The sequence below is a fragment of the Dryas octopetala genome, chromosome 2, assembly GCF_963921425.1.
Source record: "Dryas octopetala chromosome 2, drDryOcto1.1, whole genome shotgun sequence".
Lineage (NCBI taxonomy): Eukaryota > Viridiplantae > Streptophyta > Magnoliopsida > Rosales > Rosaceae > Dryas > Dryas octopetala.
In genome coordinates this window covers 22,202,330-22,226,863 of record NC_141367.1, presented here as the reverse complement: position 1 = coordinate 22,226,863, position 24,534 = coordinate 22,202,330, and the positions used below count along the sequence as shown (strand labels likewise).

General features: G+C 35.7%; 3 protein-coding genes and 2 pseudogenes across 5 annotated transcripts; 2 read left to right on the top strand and 3 right to left on the bottom strand.

Annotated features, from left to right (window-relative positions):
- Positions 1 to 8,836: 8,836 nt before the first annotated feature.
- Positions 8,837 to 10,060, bottom strand: MUTE (basic helix-loop-helix (bHLH) DNA-binding superfamily protein). Its single transcript, XM_086233976.1, has 3 exons — positions 9,941 to 10,060; positions 9,366 to 9,803; positions 8,837 to 9,029 (listed from the first exon to the last, which is right to left on the bottom strand). The coding sequence occupies exons 1-3, from the start codon at positions 10,034 to 10,036 to the stop codon at positions 8,952 to 8,954; spliced, it is 612 nt and encodes a 203-aa protein (XP_086090102.1). The 5' UTR covers positions 10,037 to 10,060; the 3' UTR covers positions 8,837 to 8,951.
- Positions 10,061 to 11,435: 1,375 nt separating this feature from the next.
- Positions 11,436 to 14,474, bottom strand: MKP2 (MAPK phosphatase 2). 3 transcript variants are annotated; one of them, XM_086232700.1, is made up of 6 exons: positions 14,345 to 14,474; positions 13,701 to 13,861; positions 13,451 to 13,586; positions 12,825 to 12,945; positions 12,203 to 12,348; positions 11,436 to 11,790 (listed from the first exon to the last, which is right to left on the bottom strand). In XM_086232700.1, the coding sequence occupies exons 2-6, from the start codon at positions 13,812 to 13,814 to the stop codon at positions 11,744 to 11,746; spliced, it is 564 nt and encodes a 187-aa protein (XP_086088826.1). In that variant the 5' UTR covers positions 13,815 to 13,861; positions 14,345 to 14,474; the 3' UTR covers positions 11,436 to 11,743. The 3 variants fall into 3 exon arrangements, with proteins under 3 accessions (XP_086088826.1, XP_086088827.1, XP_086088828.1); XM_086232701.1 differs by having other exon boundaries at positions 11,436 to 11,787; XM_086232702.1 differs by having other exon boundaries at positions 12,214 to 12,348.
- Positions 14,475 to 17,612: 3,138 nt separating this feature from the next.
- LOC147294163 (putative aspartic proteinase GIP2 pseudogene) lies at positions 17,613 to 19,034 on the top strand (annotated as a pseudogene).
- A 186-nt stretch (positions 19,035 to 19,220) lies between these two features.
- Positions 19,221 to 20,343, top strand: LOC147294162 (putative aspartic proteinase GIP2 pseudogene; annotated as a pseudogene).
- A 3,146-nt stretch (positions 20,344 to 23,489) lies between these two features.
- Positions 23,490 to 24,253, bottom strand: LOC147294161 (uncharacterized). Its single transcript, XM_086230557.1, has 3 exons — positions 24,040 to 24,253; positions 23,843 to 23,911; positions 23,490 to 23,607 (listed from the first exon to the last, which is right to left on the bottom strand). The coding sequence occupies exons 1-3, from the start codon at positions 24,097 to 24,099 to the stop codon at positions 23,533 to 23,535; spliced, it is 204 nt and encodes a 67-aa protein (XP_086086683.1). The 5' UTR covers positions 24,100 to 24,253; the 3' UTR covers positions 23,490 to 23,532.
- Positions 24,254 to 24,534: the final 281 nt, after the last annotated feature.

Below are 24,534 nucleotides of genomic sequence, written 5' to 3'. Positions count from 1 at the left end.
AGATTGAGTGAGCAAGACACAAAAATCCACTTACAAGTTACAGCAGTGCATGAGTTTTAAATAAGATTAGAAAAAGAACATACTTTTCTATCTCTAATTTTGTTCAAATTCATTTGCATTATGACAGTTTTGTGGAATTATGAAATAGCCAATTATGAGTTCTTTGGTTGATAAGGAAGCTTAAAACGGTCACTCTCTCATAAGATAGAAGGCCTTAAAGTAATGTTAAATTACATATATATATATATATACAAATTATATGTATCAGGTAAATTAAAGTATCAACATGAGGATTCTAATTAAGTAGGAGTTAACTTTTGGAAAAATCTAATAGTGAGCAGGGAAATAGTGGATGGGAAAGATGAATTATGAGGTTTTATGGGATAAGAACTACCTTCTATGTTATGCAGTTCATGTGCCCAATATCAATAAATCTCCAATATACAAAAAAGGAAAACTAATTAAAGCTAGGAATTTCAATGCACGTCCAGTTCACCTAAAACAAGATTATTATGAAAGTTGTGCCAAGTGCTCAATTATTTAATAGAAGCAATTGAGTGCGCCTGCTATTTCTAGATCGATGTAGATTGGTAAAGTTGTATGAGTTCAATTATTATTAGCTTGCGTAAAATATATGTGAGGGGTCCTACACCTTTGTTTCTTTTAGACAATATCTTGTAATTTTTCGTATGTGTACTGTAACTTAACCTAAAGTGTTGAACGAAAGAAACAAAACCCATTTTTCTGTTTAGAGGAAAAAGAAATAAAATAAAAGAAGCCCATTTACCATTACACGACACTTTTACAGTAGGTCTTAGGCCCTCTTAATTATCAAGCATGAAAAATTTAAAAAAGAAAGGTATGATTGTATTAAATCATTCACGAGAAAGATTGAGAAAATTTAGGCCAATTAGTGCTCAGCTATCCAATGTGCTAGCATAAGCATTTCAAGCTTTTTGGGTTAAATTTCAAAGGAAAGTCGTCATATACTCATATCTCATTTTAAACACTAGCAATTTATACTTGGATCATGTTTTGTCTTCAAATGACTACCGTCATTGTTATCAAAGCATTGTCTTGATCTCTTCCCAATTTCCTCTTTTTCCTTGTTCCTTTGCTTATTCTCTAGTAGATTGTTTCCATGCGGCCCTCACATTCTGTTTTAAAAAAGAATATGAATATTTATTATGTTCTACACACAAACCCATCATATGTAAAAGTTATGTTAGATAAAAACAGTTTCAAAATATAAGAATTCATATTAATCAACGAATGTCAATCATATGTACATATTTATTTATGTATTTTTAATATACACAGGGCAAAATATATGGAGAAAGATTTGATTAGTAAATATAACACATATAAGGAATGTCGTATATTTATTAATTACGTACATGGAGAAAGATTCGATTAGTAAATACAATCATATAACGAGTGTCGCATATTTATTTACTAAATGTGAAACGTACACTTGATCTATACAGCAAGTATAGGTAAATCTTTTTCTTTCCAATTGGGTCTTGGACTTAGGGCAAGCTTTGTGCAGACAGCCAGCTGCAGACTGCAGTAGCCCCAATCACTGACTTAGTGACTTATGCTGCCCAGTTCATACTATTTGGTATGAAGAAGTAAATTAGAATTGAAAAAGGTTGAAACAGTTTTGCCACAAGCAAAGAATCAACTTAATTAATTGTTTAATTAATAATATAGAATTAGAGAAGTCAAAGCAAAGAATTCTACGTTCAAAGCACAAAGACCAAGGACTTAGCAGTAAATCACATGGGCGCCATGTTGGGCAGTACTGGCTTAACAAGTAAACACCGGTGCACCCAACCCCATGCAAAATGTAGGTAGAGAGGCCAGACACAGCCTCTCTCTCTCTCTCTCTCTTGTTGGGTTTCGGAAGCTGGTTGGCGTGGATGGCTTGTACCCCATATTCCTATGTATTAGGACAATGCTCTCTGTTTGTTTGATTTCCCAAGGAGTACTATATATATATACTTAATTATACTAGCTAGTCTCCTCTCTACAATGTGTCAATGTGTACCACTGTCTCTTTCTTAGGCTAAGAATTTCATGTGATAGGGGAAGAATTTTATGAGGAAACACTTCATACTTCCACTTTGTTATGTCTTAGGATCGAATTCATATGTCATATGTAATATATTTAACTATAATTCACAAATTTTAGCCTTAATACTATGAAGTATGAACTCTTCACATTTAAGGATTAGAGAAGTGTTATGTGCAATACTGGTACTATGAAATTTTCCTCATACTTCATTGTATGTGAGTACTAAAGAAAAAAAAAATATAATTTGTGTTTTTGGGTAACTAGAGATTTTTATGGTTTACTCTTTTATTGAGTATACATCTCAAGATAAAAATTAGATTGGTAAATTGTATATTATTAATTAAAATTGGTTGATTCATCATTTCATCCTAAGAATTTAAACCTATGTTAGGAAGGTTTGAATTTAAAATCTATTAGTTTAACTTGCCCTTTATTATTGGTTGACTTGTACTAGTTTAAAACACCTCGTTCTCATTCTCGTTATGAGTATAGCTAGAATGAAAGACTACCTCCCCATAATCATCGATAGTGTTGCTCTCTGTCTCCATGTTTATTTAGTATTTGTCTTTTTCCCATGTAAGATGGTCCATATTACACGCAAAACATGATTAGGTTAACCCTATTTTGTAGCTTTTGTTTTGTTTTGTTTTTTAGTGGCTTAGATGCCCAAAGAAGGCAACAAATTGAAAAAGAAGTTCAACAATAGTAAACTATATATGGATTTTATTCCTAGTAGTCTCTCACTTTCTTCCAAGTTCCAACTTGGAATCTCTTCTAACAAATTAGAGAGAAAGACCACAAAACCACTATTTAGTTGGTTAGCAATCTTTCACTTTGGTCGTTTTTTTTGTCGAACTCACTTAATTTGGTCGGTAATGTTATACAAAATAAGGTTGCATATGTACAGTGCTTAGCATAGCACCTACCAACTGCATCACTCTCTTTAGAACTTATAGCCTTGTAGATCGCGGAAAGGTCAGGACTGGTTGTCCAATAGTATTAAATCTATAACCCACCATGGCACAACCAGTAATAACTCGCATATATATATATATATTATAATTAGCAATTAGCACAATAAAATTGAACTGAAGCATATTATTGGTTCAAAGTTCAAACCCTACTGCTTAATGGAGCTTTTGACCAACAACACTCCCTAAATGCCTAAATTTGTAGTCCATGTATTAAACAAAGAGTACGTTCACCTTTAAATAGAAACATAATCCTTAAATTCATAGTCCACCCACTAAACAAACAGTTCACTACTGATTCACTGAATACCAAACCATATGCATATATATATTGATATAATTAATTTAATCATATTTGAGCTACGAGACATTGTCACATGTAATGCACCAAATGGTATCTGTGATTCTTTATTTTGTCATGGCAAACCCTATCCCCATATCCAAATACGTTAACATCCTACAGGAAACCCAAGATAAACTTGTTTAACCTGTGATGATCAAGGGACCCAAATGAGCTGAAAGGCTGAAATCAAGAGAAAACTGAGAAAAGGACTCGAGAACAGCAGTGACAACAATCTAACATTTAAATCTTACAATTACAACAGCAGAATCTATAGCAGGCATCTTTGCTTATATTTGTTCCATCGCTGCCTGTACTGAATCAAAATAAGGACTGATATTATCAGCCTACATGTTTACAGCTATAGCCCCTATAATAAAGCTACACAGGCAGCTATAGCTTCGCATTACAAAGTGGGCCTAGGTTTTTTGAAACTTGCAACACAATGCAAATTTTGGTAGCTTGTAGTACTGTGTACTGCTGCTCTGCTCTGCTCTGCTCTACTCTGCCGTGCCCAGCTCATGGCAATTAGCAACGGCTGTTTTCCAAAAATGCCCTCCAAAGTACCTGAAATTGAATGGGTGAGTAGGGGTATGTGGGTCATTTAAGCGTAAGGGTTTACAATTTTCGGAAATTACAGAGACATCTTCAGGTATAATATCTTGCGAAAGATATTCCGCGTAACACAATGTACTGCCGCGCGTTCTGGATCCGCGACACACCACACACTAACGTCCTGCACTGCACACACTAAATTCATTTTCTCTTGATACGAGTATACGACAACCCCAAAAATAAAATAAGAGAAAATAAACACACCATGTCCTATATTTGAACATTCACTCGTGCAAAAACATTTGTATTTACTTATTGCATGTAGTTTATGAGAAGTTGACAACATCTATTATTCAATCACATATGTTATATATTCAAATCCAATGGGTGTAAAATATAATCTTGTTAGAGAAAAAATTAATATAATATTTAAGAGTTAAAAGTATAATTTAAGGATATTTAAGGGTCTAAAGCATAACTAAAAGACATTTAAGGATCAAAAGTCTAACCGAATGACATTCAAGTCTTTGTGGTGCAAAACATTTGAGTTTACATGATCCATATAACTTACTTGAGGCCTTCTATCAAAGTTGACAATGAGAGTTTTTCTCCAGTCTTACCAAGAAAAAGAATGATATTTGTATGTTTTTTCTCTTTTCTTTTTGACAAACAAAAACCTAATTTGTACATCAGTGACAGGTTTCGATCCTGAGACTTTTGGGTTACGGGCCTGCCACATCTCTGCTGCTCCACTCTGATTATTGAATTTTTTATTTTTTATTTCTGTTAATATTTAATAGCAACACTAACACCAGTCTTTTAAAAAGTGAGAGCATAAATAAGGGAAAATCTTAGCTAGGTGGCAAATGGTAATATTGATTAAGAAAGAAATAGGGGTAAAAGTGAAATTCTAAATTAAAAATAAAATAAAAAGAGAGCCGTGGAAGCCGAGAGCTGAGCGGAGCCGAATTGAAGGCAGAGGAAGAAGATGACGGAAGCGAATTAACGGCAAAAATTGTCAGTTAGCCTGCAAAACGCAAAGGGGTGTTGTGGCCCTTATGTGTCTCTTGTGTTTTTTGACGACTCACTGAGTCACTGGAGGGTGAGCCCCTCTGAAGACGCGCGGAATCTTTTTTTCTGTACGTCCCGGTTCAGCCAGCGGTTCATGTGGGTCCCGCCCCATAGTACACACCACACCACCATGCCCTCGCATCATTATTACTCTCTCGCTTCTCGCAGCGCCCAACTCACTCCCACGTTCACACCAGATGCTGAGGTGGTTCACGTGTGGCCGTACACGTGGCTTGCTGTACTCGACTTCTGTACTTAGGATTTAGTGTGATGACGATGGGTGGCGTCACGCGCGGGAGCTACGCTGGTGACTGTGTGTGACTGTGAGAGATCGTTTTTGCCAGAGTGAGGGGTTTGATCATTTGCTATTAAAATGAGGTCAGAGGTGGAGGGGTTGGGTGTGTGACTCTGTGGTGTAGTTGTGGACCTTGTGGTTGGTCAAAACCCCTTGGACCCTTCTTTTGTTCTTCCTTCCTAACTTACTTCATTAGGTCCCAATTTGGTTTGCTTATCTTTTGACTTTTATTTTAGGGCATAATTGATCTATAATCCTACACAAAAGCTCATGACTGTTTGTACAATTTGACATTAAAAATCGACTTGTAAAGAGCTTACAAACTGACTTAAGATACTTATTTTTTCAATCTTGGACATGCCAATTTACTACACTTCCATATTCAACATATTTAATTATTAGTCTACTTTGTTAATGGTGACTCGATAGTCCGATGGTAGCTTCATTTTAATAGCAAATGACATAGTTTATGAGTACAACTTAGAAGCTAGTTGCTTTGAAAACCGACTTGTAAGGAAAATTGTGACCCAACGACCTACACACTATCGTAAGGTCTTATATCTTTTCTTTCAATGTGTGACATTTGGGACATCACATGTGTTTTGAAGTTTGACTATTTGAGTTGTCACTGTATATGGGTGCAGTGAACAAATATTTTCTTGCATTCAAAGCTTGACTTGAGCTGGTTACTACAGTATTTGATATGAACAAGATATTAGGCTTAGGTTTGGGAGCTTTGGTACATACCCATGTTGTGAACAATGAACTTGACCAGATCGATGCAGACAGTGAACTATACTAGTAGTTCAACAAATTTTGGCTGCAATTGCAATAGTTTGAGTGCACATATCAGAGCAGTTGGACCACATGGTTTCATGCTAGCTGGTGGCCCATTTTTTTCTTTCCTAAACGTTAGGCCTACAATTAGGATTTATGTGCAACTAGAGATTTGGCCTTTACCCCAGTGATAAATTAACCTTTGGTGGGTGAAAATGGAATCCATGAAAACAAAATAGCAAGAAAGAACAAAAGAATATATGGCATCTGTAAATTCACCCCTGTTTCTAAAGTGAATTTTGAAGCAGTTGATATATAAATGGATGATGAATTGCATGAAATCATTAAAATTAGAGTTGAAGGCATTACCATGTGCCAATCACCAACACATATTCCTCAATGGTAATGAATAATGAATTATGTCCCTCCAAATTGATATTTACCCGATTAAAAGTTGAATAGGCAGATCAGATCAGATCTAATCAGATATAGCCTTGCCCATTTTTCAAACTTCAAATTAACCTGTTCTTCTTCACATGGTACCACACTCAATTACTCATAGAGTTGATTTCTTGAGCTTGTTGTTCCAATCATTATGATTTATATATGCAAAAGAGTTAGATAGTGAGCAGTGAGCAGCAGCAAAAGAAAAAGACCAAACATAGAGAGTAGTACACTGTGAATTAGCAATCATGAAGGTTTAGGATGATAAAAATCTCAAAGCATGTATGAGTTTCAAAGATGGGCCCAGGCAGCAGCAAGGCTCACGAATAAATTAATACTGGGATAATGGAAAGAGGGTCCAGGTCCAGGACCAGGTGAGTTGAAAAAAAAAAAAGTGGGGTTTTCCAGTTTTAGTGCATGTGAGCCCAAAGACAGGGGCAGCTAAATTAATCACGGATTTGTGGCTTTTGTGCTTTACTTTCTGCGGCTTGAATAAGACTAGCTTGCAGTTTGATTAATTAAATTAATGCGTGGATAAACATGGTTTAGCAATCATAGTATGCATCGTATTCGTAGGTTCTATTCTCACTAACCACAACCTACAATGGACATTAATGAAAAAGACCCGTGAAAGCTACCTACAATCTAAAAAATTATTATATGTAACTGTAACATCACGTGACATGATAATAATAAATTATCAATCTACTTATATTATAGTACATGTACGATTTTAAGAGTATTTTTTTAAGATTTAGAGTTTTAAAAATTAATTATTATACACGTGTTACAATTTTAAGTGGCCAAATTGATAATATCATGTGACATAACGACGTGTGTTATTACGGTCACACAATAATTTCTTAACCAACTCTATTCAGAACTCAGCTTTATCTTAAAATGTTTGGATTGATCACTCCCAATGTCAAAGGGTAGGTAAAGGTTTTGTATGTACTTAAGGCCCACAATGAATTGAGTCCACATCCAAGGATCAGTTTGGTTTGGGTTTATTAGGCTGACCTCTGACCCAATGTTATAGAAGTGACATTGGTCTGTTCCATATCATTTATCATCTTATGATTTTGGTTTGGATTAGGTAACTCATGATGTGGCCACTTCTATACAAATCACTATTGCAACAGTCAGAACCAAGAATATCAAATTAAATCTACTTTTATATTGAAAACCTCAAAAGGAAAATGAGACTTTCATACCTTAAATAGTTAAATCTACAAGTACATCATCCGTGATCTTGTGTGTTTTTCTATTTTTCCTATTTGTTCTTTTTCGCTTCATCAAGAGTTCTTTTATTATCCAATGATTCCCATCCCAATAAAAGAGAATTTATAATGTCATCAATACTCCTATAGGCTATATCTATTTCTATACGTAAAAATAAATATTCCTTACTCCTATAATGTGATAAAATATATATTCCTTAAGACTATAAATCCAGGATTAATCAGACATATATAATTCCACTTATTAATCAGCAGCTGTAGTACTGATGCACGATGTTGTTTGAATGTTTTAATATCTCGATCATCTCCTTTTTCTTGTAGCATCCCAGAGATTCATTTACACATGCATGCACTTGCACTTGCACTCACGATTGATGCAACCAACCACGCATTCAACATAAGTGAAAACTACTTGTGAGGAGACCATATGATCGATTCTTTAAGTATGAAATATATTTAACCTTCAATTGTGTGTGTGTGTGTGTGTGTTTATCAAATATGAAATTTTTTATGTAAATTTCTGTTTTGTACAAGGTTCGTTGGCAGTCCACTAATTAATCAGATTCAAATTTGTTACTATATATTATTTACTACTCTAATTTGTTAGCTAGTATAATAGACCTTTGTACAACCCTAGATCCTTTTTGTCCCAAATTAGATGAAAATTATGTGTAATTTCAACCATATTTTTGTTAAATATTCCATATAACTGTGGCTAGAAAATTCCGACTTAATTCAGTCATGATCGAGTTGAGAATGATCCAATCAAAGACACAACTCAGTCTATTTCCAAGTTACCCAATTTAGAGATAAGACGATCCTGAATAGTATATATATTATTTTTTTAGAAACATATATATATACACTACATTCCTACACCAACAATCTTTCTTTTTTCAATAGAATTAGTTTTACTCTATTGATCAGTGCAAAGTCTACTCGATCACCTATGCATGAATATGACATAAGTAACATATCATGTCATAGAGTAAAATAATTGTATCAAACAAAACTTTATAGGTATATAATTAAGCAACTTATATTATTTTAACATTCATTTTTCAATGAAACGATTATTTCCCGTTTCATATGCATATATATTATAACAAACCATCAAATTAAGTTCAGCAGTACTCAAACAAACTATAATTGTATCTCCATCGATGGATGGTCGATGTGATTAACTGGTGTATGAGCGCAAACTTTGTTGAACTTCAAGTACTAGTTCCTCTACACTCAGTTGGCACTCCAGTCCTATCTGTAACAAAAGGAATATATAGAGAGTTGAAAAAAAATGAATTAATTAATAGGAAGATTAAACAAATAGAAAAAACATAATTTCAAATTCATGATCATTTATATATTGGTACTGATCAATGTTGAATGACAATATATACTCATGTGATGATCGATCATATATTGCATGTAGTGAACGGATGAGGCAAACTGAAACCCTAACATATATACTTTCCAATAAACTTTGCTTTGCAGTTAGTTGTAACTTGTAACACCAATCCCAATTAAGTGTACGTGTTGAAAGATATACAAGTAGTTTTAGTAGGTTTAATTTGTGATGTATATATATAGTGTATACCTGGATTACAAAAGAGTATAAGACAGTGTCTTCCATGCTACTGATGTTGAGATGAAGGACGTCAAATGAAAGCCTCTCCAGCACACTGATTATCTTGGCAATCTGACCGGGTATTCGGCGGGATATTATTTTCAGCACCACGTTGGAACCCGAGATCTTTGCTTCCACATCTGCTACCGGAGAGTTGCAGCATGCTCCTAGTTCCTTGACACTAGTAGTAGTAGTATTCTCAAACCCAAAATTAAAATTAGGGTTTTCAATTTGGGGAGTAATAGTGATGGGATATTGCTGCGGATGCTTAAGTACTAATGGCCTGGGGCTTGGATTAGGACTAGGGCTTAGGCTCTTCCTCCGTTTGTTAGATTCCAAGGACTGCAACACTTGATGCAACTCCTTGATGAATTCTATCACACCCCCTATGATTGATGCTTGGTCTCCCTATTAATTAGTACATGATCGATGTCAAACAATTATAACAAAATTAATCAACACCGACTTAGAATATTGATCATAGCATAACATATACACACAGAGTGAGAGTGAGAGAGATATAGAGAGTAATTAATTAGAGATACCCTTTTGATATAGAAACAAGGGGTCAAAGAGCGCAAAACTTTGAGGTTCTCGTTCATCTGTTTTCTTCTGTTTCTCTCCACAGCTATGTGAGACATGCTTTTGATGTTATCAAGCTTATCTCTTTGATGTTTTTTAGCTTTTCGTTCCACACCAGCAACTGAGAAACAGAAACTTTGGTATTTATAAGATACATTGAAAGAAAGAAACTCATCAAAAGGGCCGGCCAAAACCGCCTGTTGGCTTGTTGGGTTCATATTAAATGCTCTATGTCGCATTCTCGTGATGTCTAGAAGTACTTGTTTTCGATCTTAATTTTTACTCTCTCTCTCTCTCACACACACACACACACACACACACACTAGGTAGCATATATTATTACGCGTCTCACGTTTATGATCTTGGGTTCAATTACGTGCCCCCGTGCGAGTTAAAGGAAGGGATCAGAGTTAGAGTTGTGCTCTTGTCTTTCCCATGCACATATTTATCTGCTCATCATTTCTTTCTATATATCATGCATCACTTGCTCAGCTCTTCATCATCGCACAATCGTAGCCTATTGTACATATATATATATATATATATATATATGCTATGCATGTTTCGACTTTCGAAAGCTTTAATATATATATAGGGATTTCAGAATTCACCCTTGAAGTTCTTTGTTGGACAATGCATATATGTGCCCTTAGTTGCTTGTTGTTCTGCTCTACCTTTCTGATTATATATATGAGAGCTTAGTTACAATATGTATTTGCCCAAAGGCCACTAAACGATCGATTAAGAGTACTATGTATGTGAGTGAGGCCAACTGATAAAGTTTAAGGGTACGTGGTACGTTGCAGTGTGGCTGCTAGTTTTTCTGATCGACTTTGGTCTAGATAGGATCATTCATGTGATTTATTAAATTGTTTGAAAGGTAATCTACAACTACAAGTCCCTCTTCTATTTGCTTGAACTCTATGACATGGTGACATAATATTATTAATTTACTTAAATTAAAATATATGTATAATTATTAGTATTTGAAACTCTAAATTTTAAATAATATTTTTAAAAATTATACATGTGTCGTTATGATGACATACAATAATATTGTATCCACTTTAATATATAAGAGATGAGTGTAGGAGGTTCTCGACACTTCGTGAGACACAGAATGTCCATCAACGTCACTCAACTAGTATGACATGCATTGTGATCATATTAATAAATAGCATGTAAATGGGCTCATGCCCGAAACAATTAAATATTAAACAATGAGAGAGACAGAGACAGACACAGAGACAGAGACAGAGTCACATCACAACATTGCATACATTTATATTGTGTTGGAATATCATCCATGGCAATATGATTGTGCATGGATGGATTTTCATAAGAATTCGAGATAACCAATTCTAGATAGATCCCAACTAACTGGTGTTATATTGTTACTTGCATGCATCTTGTTTTTCTAAGAAAGAAAAAGAGAAAAAAAGAAACAAAGAAAGCGTAGAGACTGTAATTGGAGTTGATCAAACATCGCTTTGTGCAACCTTTTGCAAGAATGGCTACGGTGCTGCAAACAGTACAACAGACAGTACCAGTCTGCTCTTCTATACCACAAAGATTTATAGATATATTGTTTCAACTTTCAAAGTAAATTTGATGGCAATCTCTACATAAAAGCTCAAAGCAATTAGAATTTCGCCCATCTTGCTTCATTGCATCTAAAATCATCTTCACATGACTAGTTTATCTACATCAAACTTTTTTTTTTTCTTGTAAAAACTGTGAAAGATTTCAAGTGAGGTTCTTCATGCCTACTCCTTCCGCGTATACTGCGTTGTCTTGTTCTCTTCATTTGCTGCTGTATAAAGAAATCCAATGCAAAACACAATCAAACAAAAGTTATTGCAAAATATAAACATGGAAGTATGGTACACAAGTAAGAATGCACATAAGAATACTTCCTTAAAGAAAAAGTTATTTCATGTTATATGCAGAAAACCTGCATGCTACCCTTGACAGACTCCAGATTGAGCAATTTCTCTTCCAAACACAACTATGTTCTCATTGCCAACAACAGTATCATTAGCAACAAATACTAAGCTCAAATTCAGAAGTTCCAACCAGTCAGCATGAAACAGTTATATTAGAGTTTGGCTTGGGAAAATGAAAATATTTCAGTAAAACCAAGAGTATGCCACATTGGTCCAGCTATTTTAGGCTGTAATTTCTAAACCTAAATGGATAAAAAGAGTACTACTATAACAACACACCATGAAGAGACCTTTCAAGGTCCTGCAATTGTGAAATGAAACCAGCATTAGGAGATGCCTGTGGTCGTCTGCTCTTCACATGTTCAAGAGCTTGAGATAGGCTCATACCATGCTTTTTCATCAGATAAGCAACAACAATAGTCACACTGCAAGGTCAAGCAATTAGTAAGTCAAATTTCTATCTGATTAAAGGAATGCAACAAATTCAAATAATATAAACAGACTCAAAAGTGTATTTTCTTCTAAACTGTACACATTTCCTAACCTAGTTTGAATTACTAGACATGAAAAAGTTTGGGTGAAGCTTGACTTTGATCTGAGTTCAATTTAACTAGGCTGAAACCACCTAACTCTGGACCTTCAAAAAGGTTAGTTTAAAGCAGTAATTTAAGTACCGAAATTTGTTCTGTTCTGATGTTGAAAACAGAAAATCCAAAATTCTAAGCATTTATTTTCAGAATTAATTAAAATTACAGATAATTTATGATAAAACATAAAATTTTCTAAGAAAGAGATCAATAGAACCATACTTCAAGGATTCACTTTGTATGGGCCAGATTAAAAGTGCTTATATATTGTGATAACCTGGAAGCAATAAGCTAGACAGGGAGAGAGAAATTACCTTCTGGATTTTCCCACAAAGCAATGAATTAACACACCACCACCAGATCTTTTAGCACCATCAATATAATCGAAACACTCGTCAAAATGCTGCTTTAGGTTTGTGCATCCTCTATCCGCAACTACCTCAATTTTGGAAGAGCACCAGAGGATAAGTACGAATTTCAGTTCTGGAAGCTCACCTTGGCTTGAAACAATAATTATGATAAAGGCTTAGGTTTTAAATTCTCATAGATTCATGGCATTAGATACTTGATAACATAAGGCTGTGGGGGATGGAGCTATAATGGAAAACTGTAAAGGCAGGTGAGAACAAAAATAATGAAGTGGGAGTGAAAGTCCTTCAGAAATGGTGCGTAAATGTTTCTTGTGAGCAGGAATGCAACACTAGAAGAAGGGAGAATACCAAATATGTGCAGAACTACTTATATTTTTATATAAAATGCTAAAATCATTTGAAAAGCTAAACAATCATCTCAGCTATGCAGAAGAAATGGTTAGATGCAAGTAGCAGACTGAGTGTAAGGAACAATCAACTTGAGGACAACAGATTGAAGTAAATCATCTAAAAAAGTAGACTCTAGTTTAAGAACCTATTTCACCAGATTAGAGGAAGAGCATTCTCACCACTTACAACCTTATACACAAAGTCATTTGGATATGCAGGTGGCAATGAATTAGCCACAGTCAAAACGTGAGTGACATTTAAGGTTTTCAGTTTCTCCACGTTATTTGCAGCTCCAATGGAACCCAAGAAGAGACCCTTGAAAATGAAAATAACACAATAAACAAATGACCCCGGATGCAGAAAACAGAGCAAAACAAAAATTCAGGAGAGAAAGATATAAAACTGATTGCGAAATTAAAATCTAATGACCTCTTCAATTTGGCATGGAACATTATCCTCTTTACAGCATCTTGTGGTATATATAACTCGCAACAATGCCGCAATTTGTTTCTTAAGGGACTCATCATAAATCTTATTATCCATTGCTACTCACAAGAAAGTTCCCACTCCCATACACACAACTTATTCCCCTGCAAGGAATTGTGATTACATCCAAATGATAAGACATCAGAAAATTTAACATGATTGAATTACATCCAAAGAAACCAACACAGAAACTCAATCACGATTCACAAACCGACTAAAAACAATAACTTTGACTTATTTCTGAAATACCATCTTGACAAAAAAACAAATCAAGTTCAAAAAAAAAGAAAGAAAGAAAGAGAGAAAAGGCATTACAGCATTGATCTCTTGAAATTAACCACGACTAACGGAAAACGATAAAAGCTTGCATTTTTCTTGACATAACGAATTCCCTCAATCCAGTTATTTATTCAACACTAAGCCTGTATTAATTTAGATTCAAGAGATCAAGTTTCTCAATCATTAATTTTGTTGAAACGCCCTAGAAGTGTGAAATTCATATCAATTAGACAAGCATCTAGGTCACAGAGATTGAAGATTGTAAAAACAAAAATTAAAAAATAAAAGGAAAGAGAAGAAAAACTTACTCAACGAGCTTCTGAGTCGCTGGACAATTGGAATCTGAGAATGAGTGCCTCTGTTTGTCGCTCGCATTTGATCATTGTATTTCGGTTCTCCCTTGCATATAGCGTTTTTGCTTTTTGCTTTTTGTTTTTGATCGATAGTGTCGTTTATGACGATATTTGAGTTTGGTTAAAGGTTTTTTTTCTTTTAAATAAATTAGTTATTTTCTACTTGTTGTTTCTTTAATTCTCTTGTAATTTGCAATGGTTTAGAACAATGTATTAGAAATGGTTTCAGCCTTCTTCTTTGTGTCTCTCTTATCCTACTCGTTCGGCAGTGTAGTCAAATGATCATAATTATTTATTTTTAAATCACCCATTATAAAATTTTAAAAAAATTAATCAAATCAAAAATTATTTAGTTATTTAACAATCTATTTTTCTTCTTTCATGATTAAATAAATAGACACTAAATCTAATTGTTACTAAAACCGTCTATTTATTTTATAACAATCAAATGACTAAATAATTTTTAATTTAGTTAATTTTTTTTTTGGAATGATCTTTCTAAAATGAATGATTTTGTTTATGAAACTACACTATAAAATGAACAAAAAAGAGAGAAACACATTCCTCTTAAAGTATTTCTTCGGTTGGGCATAATTTGATCAAGTTTTTTTTGTCAATCCATGCTCAAATTTAGATCTAAGTGATGATTTAATGAATATGAAAATCACATATCCTAGCAAATAAAAAAATTATTTTTATTAAAATCAAGATTTGAAATGAAAAAATTTGTAAAGTATTAAGATTTTATGAGAATCGAGAAAATAAAGGATATGATTTAATTCGATGCTAGAGAAGCAAAAAGAATTTCTCAAACAAAAAAATTATTAGGTGTAATCAATACACCGTTACGTGGTGTAACCAATCCAACGTGTAAGAGTATTGTTGGACGATAAGTTTATCTTTGTAGAGTATAGTATTAATAATATTCACCCATATTTTGACACATGTATTGATTATATCACGTGACTGTATGTCGATTATACCCAATTAATTCTCGAACATTAGGGACAATGCATTTTTGTTATCAGTGATGCCCGCACTTTTGAATAGGATTAAAGATTTGTCAATCTCTATTCAGAGCTCATGGAATTAAATCAGATCCTTTATAATTTTGAACAATGAACAATTATAATTCTGAAAAATAATTGTTCATTGCCTATAAAATGAACAATTATAATTCCGAAAAATTCTACTATGTAGAATTGCCCTCCAGACGTTTTTTAAACTTTTATGTGTGTTTTGATATGGGTGTTTTGTTTCATTTGGTTTTATCTTTGTTGTTAGATGTTGGTACATAGCTAGTTCGTTTTTCTAGGGGTGGGCACAGTTCGATAATTGAACCACAATGGGAAAAACGACACTATCAGTATCCAAAAAATGGGAATTGACTCTGACGAAATCAACATGCTCGATATGCCGAGAGTATGGTTCTGTTTTGATATGGGTGTTTTGTTTCATTTGGTTTTGTCTTTGTTGTTAGATGTTGGTACGTAGCTAGTTCGTTTTACTAAGGGTAGGCACGGTTCGATAATTGAACCACAATGGGAAAAACGACACTATTGGTATCCAAAAAATGGGAATTGACTTTGACAAAATCAACAGGCTCGGTATGCCGAGAGTATGGTTCCGTTTCAATCGATACACCGAAATCTAGAAAGAAAGAGGGAGACGCGACAAATTCGACGGAGATGCAACATAGACGAGACGAGATGCAACATGACGCAATGGAGAGAGAGTAGAGAGAGAGAGAGAGAGAACTAAGAAGCAGAAAGGAGACTCTTTGTGGGCACAAAAATTAAGAAGATATGATAGAGTTTTGGTAGATATTTAATTATATTAAATAAATAAGTTAGAATTATAATAAATATATTTGTTGTGTATGGTTATTATACAAATCATCAATGGTCCAGTTGAAATAGAGAATGAAGTCAATCGGCTTGTTCCAGGTTTAATGCTCGGGGAAGGCAAATTTGATGAGACTTTTGGTTGAAGGCTTATTGTGATTCGGTTCGGTTTGAACGACGGAATGGAAGTCACAAATCGCTACCAAACCGATTAGATGTGCTTCGTTTCGGTTGTTTAACCATATAGTCAAACAAACCAAAACAAAATCCAAAAAATGGGTTTGGTACAGTTGGGTATGTCGGTTTTTGGATAAAAATACCCATCCCTTCGTTTAACCATTAAATGTTTTGTCCACTGACTGATATAAAATATTTGGTATTGATCCACTTCTGTAAGGATTGAGAATGATGGGCCTGTCTGGCCCTTTTCCTTTTACGGGCCTTGCCTGTGTACTGTTTTTGCATTGTATTTCTCTTTCTTTAATGAAGCTTACAAGCCTTACATTGAACAAAAAACAAATTGGATTCGGATCCGTTAGAAAGCATCAGTTTCAGGCTTTCAGCCAACGACCCATCATGAGTCTTATATACGTAATTACACTTACACTTTCATGAGGTTTATCGTTTTTTTACATATATTTCATGGAGTTTGAATAATTACACATACACCTTCTGAGGTTTTAAAATTATTGCATATAACCCTTTATAGTGAGACGAAAAATGATGAGAAATTATGCAAAAAGGCATACTAAAGATTAAAATGGACTAATAAGATTACTCAAGATTTAAGATCCAACTTCAATACAAATATTTTTTTTTTGTTTATTTTTTTTGTAGGGGATTATATGCAATAATTTTGAAACCTCAGAAAGTGTAAGAAAGTGTATGTGTAATTATTAAAACCCCAGAAAATGTATGTAAAAAGACGATAGCCTCAAGGGATATAAGTGTAATAAACTCTTTTATATACTTGTAGATCAGGAGTGATAAAACTTCGAGTCCACTTTTCTTGAATTGATCACGAGTGATAAAGCTTCGAGTCCACTTTTCTTGAATTGTTTTTTGATCAGAAGCTGATCCCCATTTTCTTGATTGTTATTTCTCAGAGGCTGATCCCGCATATTCCTCCCCAATAAAAAAATGTGCTCATATCCTCACTCACAGTCACACTGTTCTACTTCCAGATCAAAGTCACATGTGCCTTACGGCCCTTACCCAAGAAGATAAACACTGGCACTGGCATTGGCATCTCCCAGTGGAAATGGACCACAAAACAACACAAAATCTAGTCAGCACAAGTCCACCAAATCCAAAGCCCTTATCCATTCCAATAGTCAAGCCGCGGAAACCCTCCGCAACAACACCTATTAACTACCCTTTATCATATTCTTCCTCTGCCACATCCATCTGTCTCTCTACCTGGCTTTCTTCTTCCATGGCTGCTTGTCTCCATTTTCTTCTTCTTCTTTTGTGTTCCTTTGTGTACACTATCACCGTATCCCAAGCTAAACCCTCTTACCCAGAAAATGCTCTAATTTTCCATGTGACCAAAGATGCCTCAACCCTTCAGTACCTTACCAAGATCCACCATGGTACTCCACTCTCACCCACCAAGCTTGTGGTTGATCTTGGCGGTCCATTCCTCTGGCTCAACTGTGCCTCAGCTTCTGGGTCATCATTGTCTACCTCTAGCCATCTGATCTCACGGGGATCAATCAAGTGCTTGGCAGCAAAGCCAACGACCCAAGATCATGGAAGCAACAAGAGTAATTGTCTCTCTAGCAATGACAACAAGTGTGCTGCTTTCCCAGAAAACAGAATCACCCAAATTGCCACACAAGGGGATTTAGTAGAAGACTTCATAGCCGTTCAAATCACAGATGGGTCAAAAACAGGGTCAATCACCACCCTTCATTATCAATTCCTGTTTTCTTGTGCACCCAAATTGCTGCTGAATGGTCTAGCAAGTGGTGCCAAAGGAATGTTCGGCCTTGGAAGGACTAAGACTTCAATGGCCTCACAAATTGCTTCAGAATTCAGCTCCAAATGGCAATTCACTCTCTGCTTATCTTCATCAAACGGGGTCATACTACACGACAATGGCCACTATGGTTCATATTTTGGGTCCCAAATTTCAGACTCACTGACATACACACCCCTCATCACCAACCAATTTGACTCACCCCATGAGTACTTTATCAACTTGAAGTCCATTAAAATCAATGGCAAGCGACTATCTCTGAACAAACAGGGCCAAGAGGGCCATGGAGGGATTAAGCTAAGCACAATTGTTCCTTACACTACTTTGGTGAGCTCAATCTATGCCACATTTACCAAAGCTTATGATCAAGCTGCTATATCAATGAACATGACTAGGGTGGCCCCTGTGGCACCCTTTGGACTCTGTTTCAGTTCAGAAAACTTGGATGTCACAAGGGTCGGTCCAAAAGTGCCGGTTATTGATCTCGGCCTGCAGAGCGAGATGGTGAAGTGGAGAATTCATGGTAGAAACTCCATGGTACAAGTCAGCAAGGAGGTGATGTGTCTGGGATTCTTGGATGGAGGTATGGACATGAAGACTTGGATTGTATTAGGGGGTTATCAATTGGAGGATAACCTGTTCCATTTTGATTTGGGTGCTTCTATGCTAGGATTTAGTCCTTCCCTGTTGATGAACCAAAAAACTTGTTCTGATTTGAGATTGGGTTCTACTTTGAAAGATTCATTGTAATATATAAACTTGTAAGTTGTTTGTTTGATTTTGTGAAAAACAACAATAGCCTTATACAGGTGTTTTTCTTCTTTTTTCTTGTTGGTACTTGTACAGCAAGTTGGCCATGTGCTCATTAATGTAATTTACTAAAATACTTGGTTTTCTGGGCAGCATCAATATTAAAACACTTGAAAGCAGCTATAAATTGGCAAACTGGCATGCCCTCCTCCCACATCTTCAACCCATCACTTGCACTGATTCGCTAGCAATATTAATGGCTTCCTCATCTCAATACTATTGCCATATTCTCTTTTGCGCACTACTAGTCTTGTTCATCATCATCATCAACCCATCACTAGCCAAAACATCCAACTCTTTGAGACCCAAAGCCCTGGTTCTTCCAATAGCCAAACACCCTTCCACCCTCCAATACCTGACCACCATTAAGCAAAGAACCCCTCTGGGTGGATTGTGAGCAAGGCTATGTCTCACAATCTGGTCCCGGATAACCCTCTTGCCACCACACTCACAGACGGTCAGCTCGGGTTTCTAGCCCCAGCATTCTCTTCACTTGTGGCAACACTTCTCTCTTGGACGGCCTTGCCACTGGTGTCAAGGGCATGGCTGGCCTCGGCAGACCCAAACTTGGACTTCCTTCCCAGTTCGCTTCCGCTTTCGGCTTCCCTAGCAAATTTGCCATTTGCTTGAGCTCTTCAACAACATCATACGGTGTCGTTTTCTTCGGGGATGGACCTTATGTTCTGCTTCCCGGTATTGATGTCTCCAACTCTCTAATATTCACCAAATTGATCCTCAACCCTGTAAGCACTGCAGGTGTTTATTTCAAAGGCGACCCTTCTTCAAATTACTTCATCAGTGTAAACGCAATCAAGATCAACCAAAAGGTTGTGTTATTGAATTCTTCGTTGCTAGCCATTAACAAAGAAGGGTATGGTGGCACAAAGATCAGCACCGTCGATCCTTACACGGTGTTGGAGACCTCAATCTACAACGCAGTCGTTAATGCATTTGTCAATGAAGTCTCTCACATCCCCAGAGCCAAACCCAGATCACATTTTGGAGCATGCTTCAACTCAACATACATTGGGAGCACAAGGGTGGGCCCGGGTGTGCCTCCCATTGACCTTGTGCTCAGCAATGGCGTGAACTGGAGGATGTTTGGAGCGAACTCAATGGTGCAGGTGAGCAAGGACGTGATGTGTTTGGGAATTGTGGATGGGGGTGTAAGGCCAAGGACTTCGATTGTGATTGGAGGGCATCAAATTCAGGACAACCTTTTGCAGTTTGATTTGGCTAACAAGAGGCTCGGCTTCAGCTCCTCACTCTTGTTCCGACAGACTACTTGCGCTAACTTCAACTTCACGTCTATTGCTTAGAGTTAGAGGAAGAAATATGCATCTCTATTTCTTTGCTAGTGATCACCTAATACAATTTGTTCACGTGTAAGGCTCAAAAATCTCGCCACACATGCGGGGGCGTGTCTTAAGTATTTGCCTACTTCTAAACCCAACCCAAAACCAATTGGCAATGGGTGGAGAAACCCATGACTTATAAACACATATACTAAGCTCTAGTTTTTCGATGTGGGACATTGCTCTACATTACTCTCAACACGCCCCCGCACGTGTGGTGAGATTTTTGAGCCTTACACGTGAACAAATTGTATTGGGTGACGTGGGAGCACGTGTGGCCGTTTGGCCTTACACGCGGATAACCAAACTTTGATACCATGATAGAATTAAAGCATCCAACCCAAAACCAATTGGCAATGGATGGAGAGACCCAAGACTTATAAGCACATATACTAAGCTCTAGTTTTTCGATGTGAGACATTACTCTCAACATCACAACTCTGCTATCACATTTGATTTTGCTAGATTTTCATAAGGTAAAATTAGTATGAGTGGTTATATTCATACCTCTTTGTCTTATTTTTCCACCCACCTTATTTTTATAATCCCATTAAATTTGAAAAAAAATATTAAAACACTCTTCACACCTCTCATTATTCCTATAATACCCTTTGATATATATCAACTCAAACACTCACTCAATAAACATTCTTCTCACTCCCTTAACTATTATCCCACCCACCAACCCACCCGTTTTTTTTTCTTCTTAATTTCTTTCTTCAAACAGAGTCAATTAAGAAATCAAATGGCAGGTGGAGCAAATAACAAAACGAGTGAAGAAGTGGCATGGGTGGGCAAGACATAAAAATTGAGACCACAGCTGAAAGTATATGAATTCTCTGCCTATTCAATGATGAAACCTTGTCTTGCCTTTTCTTTTTATCCCTCCTATTTTTCGGTTTGTTTTATCAGTCTCCATGTATATTGTATACATGTTCTCTACTTATTTTTAAATAATAAAGTTTTCCAGAAATGAGACTACTTTAAGATTTCATGCCCTTAATTACTTCTAAAGCAATGATCATGGGAGGCCTTTTGGTATACAATAGTTGATCAACCATAGTCAATTCGAACAAATATAGGTATACATAATCAACCAAAACTTGCATCAACTAACTGCCAAACTTGAAAAAAATATATATATATATATATAAATTTGGACCATCAATTGCATAAATTCTAAATTATTATTCAAAAACAGTATAATCAAAGGAATAATGATATGAGAAAAAAAAGAAAAACATTTAGAGTTTATGGAGTTTAAGTCATTGTAAGGAGGTGAGTGAGTAGGGAGGGGTGGGTAGAGACTGTAGAGTATATTGATTTATTATTTTTTTTTAGTCAAATCCTTAGAAGTAATTTTATAAAAGGATACATTTATCATGATCGTTTTCATTAAAATATGAGTGAAAAAATAAAACAGGGGGTGAAAATATAACCACTCAATTAGTATTTGTAGAAGTTTGTGTGACATGTTATGTCATTAAGCCACAATTAGGGCACCCTAGCCAGCACTATCATATTTGTTATTTTATAAACTATAACGTCTAGTTATGCTAGGAGAGGGATTGAATTCAGGTTTGAGACGCTAATATATATCTTAGAGTTTCTCAAGTCATGTCTTAAGGCATCTCAAGTTGTTACTTAAAGCAACCCAAGTCGTTGCTTGAGAATTTCAGTTCGTAGCTTCAGGCATATTATTTGTTTATACCCTTGATGCATTTTAAATTGTACCAAGTGACATCTGAAGTCATGTCTTGACGCTTCCAAAATCATACCCTAGAGTTTTTAAGTCGTACCTTATATAGGGTATCTCAAGTCTTCAGAGCAACTCTTGGGAGTTGGGCCATAGTTTGTTGCTTGTGGCTTGTTTTGCTTTGCAGACACAAAAATCCAGCCCTGCTATTCAACCCTCTTGAGGCACAAGTTCTAAGACTCCCACCAAGTAAAGTTGAAGGTCATGACTGCAAGTTTGAGTGGTATGGAATGGGATTTGATGATGTAACTAGCACCTTCAAGATTGTTCGTGTTTCTGAGCAGGCAAAGAAGTGCGTGGTGACCCAAATTCTTGTACTTGGCACAAGCTTACGGCGTCAGATATCTTCAAAACCTCCTTGTGATCTAGGCTTGCACAAGCGCAAGGTTTTTGCATATGGAGACATGCATTGGTTGATTGGATCCATTGGTAGGTCGTTTGTTCTTCCCTCTCCAGATACTTACTTTCAATTTCAAGGAATAAGAGTTCATATGGACTTGTTATCCAAACTTCCCACCTAATAGTATGAATTATGCTTAGCTCACTTGCTTTATCTGAGAGGATCTTTGGCCATAGTTGATGCTTCATTATCCAAAATTGAGATATGGGTAATGAAAAATTATGATAAGAAAGAGTGAGCGCGAGATTATATCATAATGTCAATCTGCGTGACTACAAGCTTGTTTTATAGGTGCTTGGGAGCATGTCATATTTCTTAAGGATAGCAAGTGGCGTTGCAAAGATACCATATTCTTTTACAATCTAAGATGTGGTCGAATGAGAAACATATAATTTAAAACTCAAATAGTTATCAAGAATTAGACATATCCTATACCCTCTTTCAACATATTCAGTTATACTGGAAGCTTAATTTCTCTTAAAGATTATGATAGTTTGAGGAATTTCTTTAATGGGGTGAAGGAAATTCGTTTACGGCGAAGTTTTGAACTTCTCTTATGATATTTGCTTAATTTGTATTCTCTCTCTCTCTCTGTTTTTCTTACTTTCTTTTTTAGATTTTCAGCCAGGCCTTGAAATTCCTTTATCAGATTATACACAAAAGACAAGGTTGATAATTTGAGATGAATTTGGTCAAATCTATGCAATTAATTGTTGGGAAAGATCACTTTTAGCAACACTTTAGCTCATAATATTCTCAATCAGCACATGACAAGCAGACTTTATGAATTGGGTGAGAACTACAACAGACAGAGCTCTCTTCCTTATCCAAAAGAAATAACATTAACAAAGAAAGAAAGAAGGAACAAAATGAAGAACCAAAGTGTGAACCAAAATGAGAAATCTAGAGAAGAGAACTCTCTTCTTTATAAACAAAGCTCTCCAAAAAGAGCATCCAAATTAAAGTATCCTTAAAACCAACATATTAATAGCTAGCTTCATTTGTTCATGCCAGTAGCGTTCTTCACAGATTCAGCAGCTCCTTGGGCCTTGGCCTGCATCTGCTGACCAGCCTACAAGCAACATTATAACATGCAAACATTATGAGTAATAGAGCAAGCATTATGTTATGAGTACTTTTGGGGATTCGAAATTTGTATATCAAATTTAGATCTTAAATGATGTGGCATACTTTGGACCTTATTTCTTTACAACAAGTAAGATACAGACACATCATTTAAGATCCAAATTGATACACAAATTTTAGACCCCTAACATATATGTTCAAAACAAATCATATATATGAACCTCTTGCACTGATTCCTTGGCAGATTGGGCAGCATTGCCAGCATTGTCCATCAGATTGCTGGCCTTCTCCTGTGAATTGTGAAACACAAGACACCCACATCAACTCAAAATGCAAAATCAGAATCAGTGGTGTCGTGCATTTTGGAATGAACAATCCATATATGAAAAAACAAATGCTAAATAGATGAGAAGGTGACCTGAGTTTGGCCCTTGGCCTGCCCAGCTTGGAAGCTCATGTTCTGAGAGTTGTCAGCCATTTTCTTGCTTTCTTCTTGGAAATTGGAACACTTAGAATCAACTGAAGCTCAGAATTCTGAATTCAATTCACTGTGTTTTCTTTTGAGGAAAGGGAACTCTATTTATATAGGAAGTAGGAACACAAAACAGTTACAACTGAATCCCCTTGACAGAGGCTAGCTAGTATAGACATGGTCAAGATAACATTTTAAGAAAATATGATCCGAAAATGAATGAAACTGAAACAGTAGCCGATTGACAGTTCTAAGCCAAGGAGGCAAGTTGGTTATACACTTTTAAAAAAAAGTGTCTCTACTCTTAATTTTTTTTTAAAAATTTAATGATTGTATAGATAATTGACTTTTTTAAAATTATGTTAAATTTTGCGTGAAAAGAAAAATTACAAAGATAATTGGGCCTTACCAAGTTGGACCTTTCTTTGGAGTTGGGTTAGC

Coding starts and splice junctions, on each gene's coding strand:
- MKP2 (XM_086232700.1), bottom strand. CDS start 13,814: ATGGATAATAAGATTTATGATGAGTCCCTTAAGAAACAAATTGCGGCA. Junction 12,946..13,450: donor TGTGTATAAGGTTGTAAGTG/GTGAGAATGCTC, acceptor AAATTGAGGTAG/TTGCGGATAGAGGATGCACA. Junction 11,791..12,202: donor CCTTGAAAGGTCTCTTCATG/GTGTGTTGTTAT, acceptor TTCTTTATACAG/CAGCAAATGAAGAGAACAAG.
- MUTE (XM_086233976.1), bottom strand. CDS start 10,036: ATGTCTCACATAGCTGTGGAGAGAAACAGAAGAAAACAGATGAACGAG. Junction 9,804..9,940: donor CTTGTTTCTATATCAAAAGG/GTATCTCTAATT, acceptor ACTAATTAATAG/GGAGACCAAGCATCAATCAT. Junction 9,030..9,365: donor TATACTCTTTTGTAATCCAG/GTATACACTATA, acceptor CTTTTGTTACAG/ATAGGACTGGAGTGCCAACT.
- LOC147294161 (XM_086230557.1), bottom strand. CDS start 24,099: ATGGCTGACAACTCTCAGAACATGAGCTTCCAAGCTGGGCAGGCCAAG. Junction 23,912..24,039: donor AGGCCAAGGGCCAAACTCAG/GTCACCTTCTCA, acceptor CACAATTCACAG/GAGAAGGCCAGCAATCTGAT. Junction 23,608..23,842: donor CCAAGGAATCAGTGCAAGAG/GTTCATATATAT, acceptor TGTTGCTTGTAG/GCTGGTCAGCAGATGCAGGC.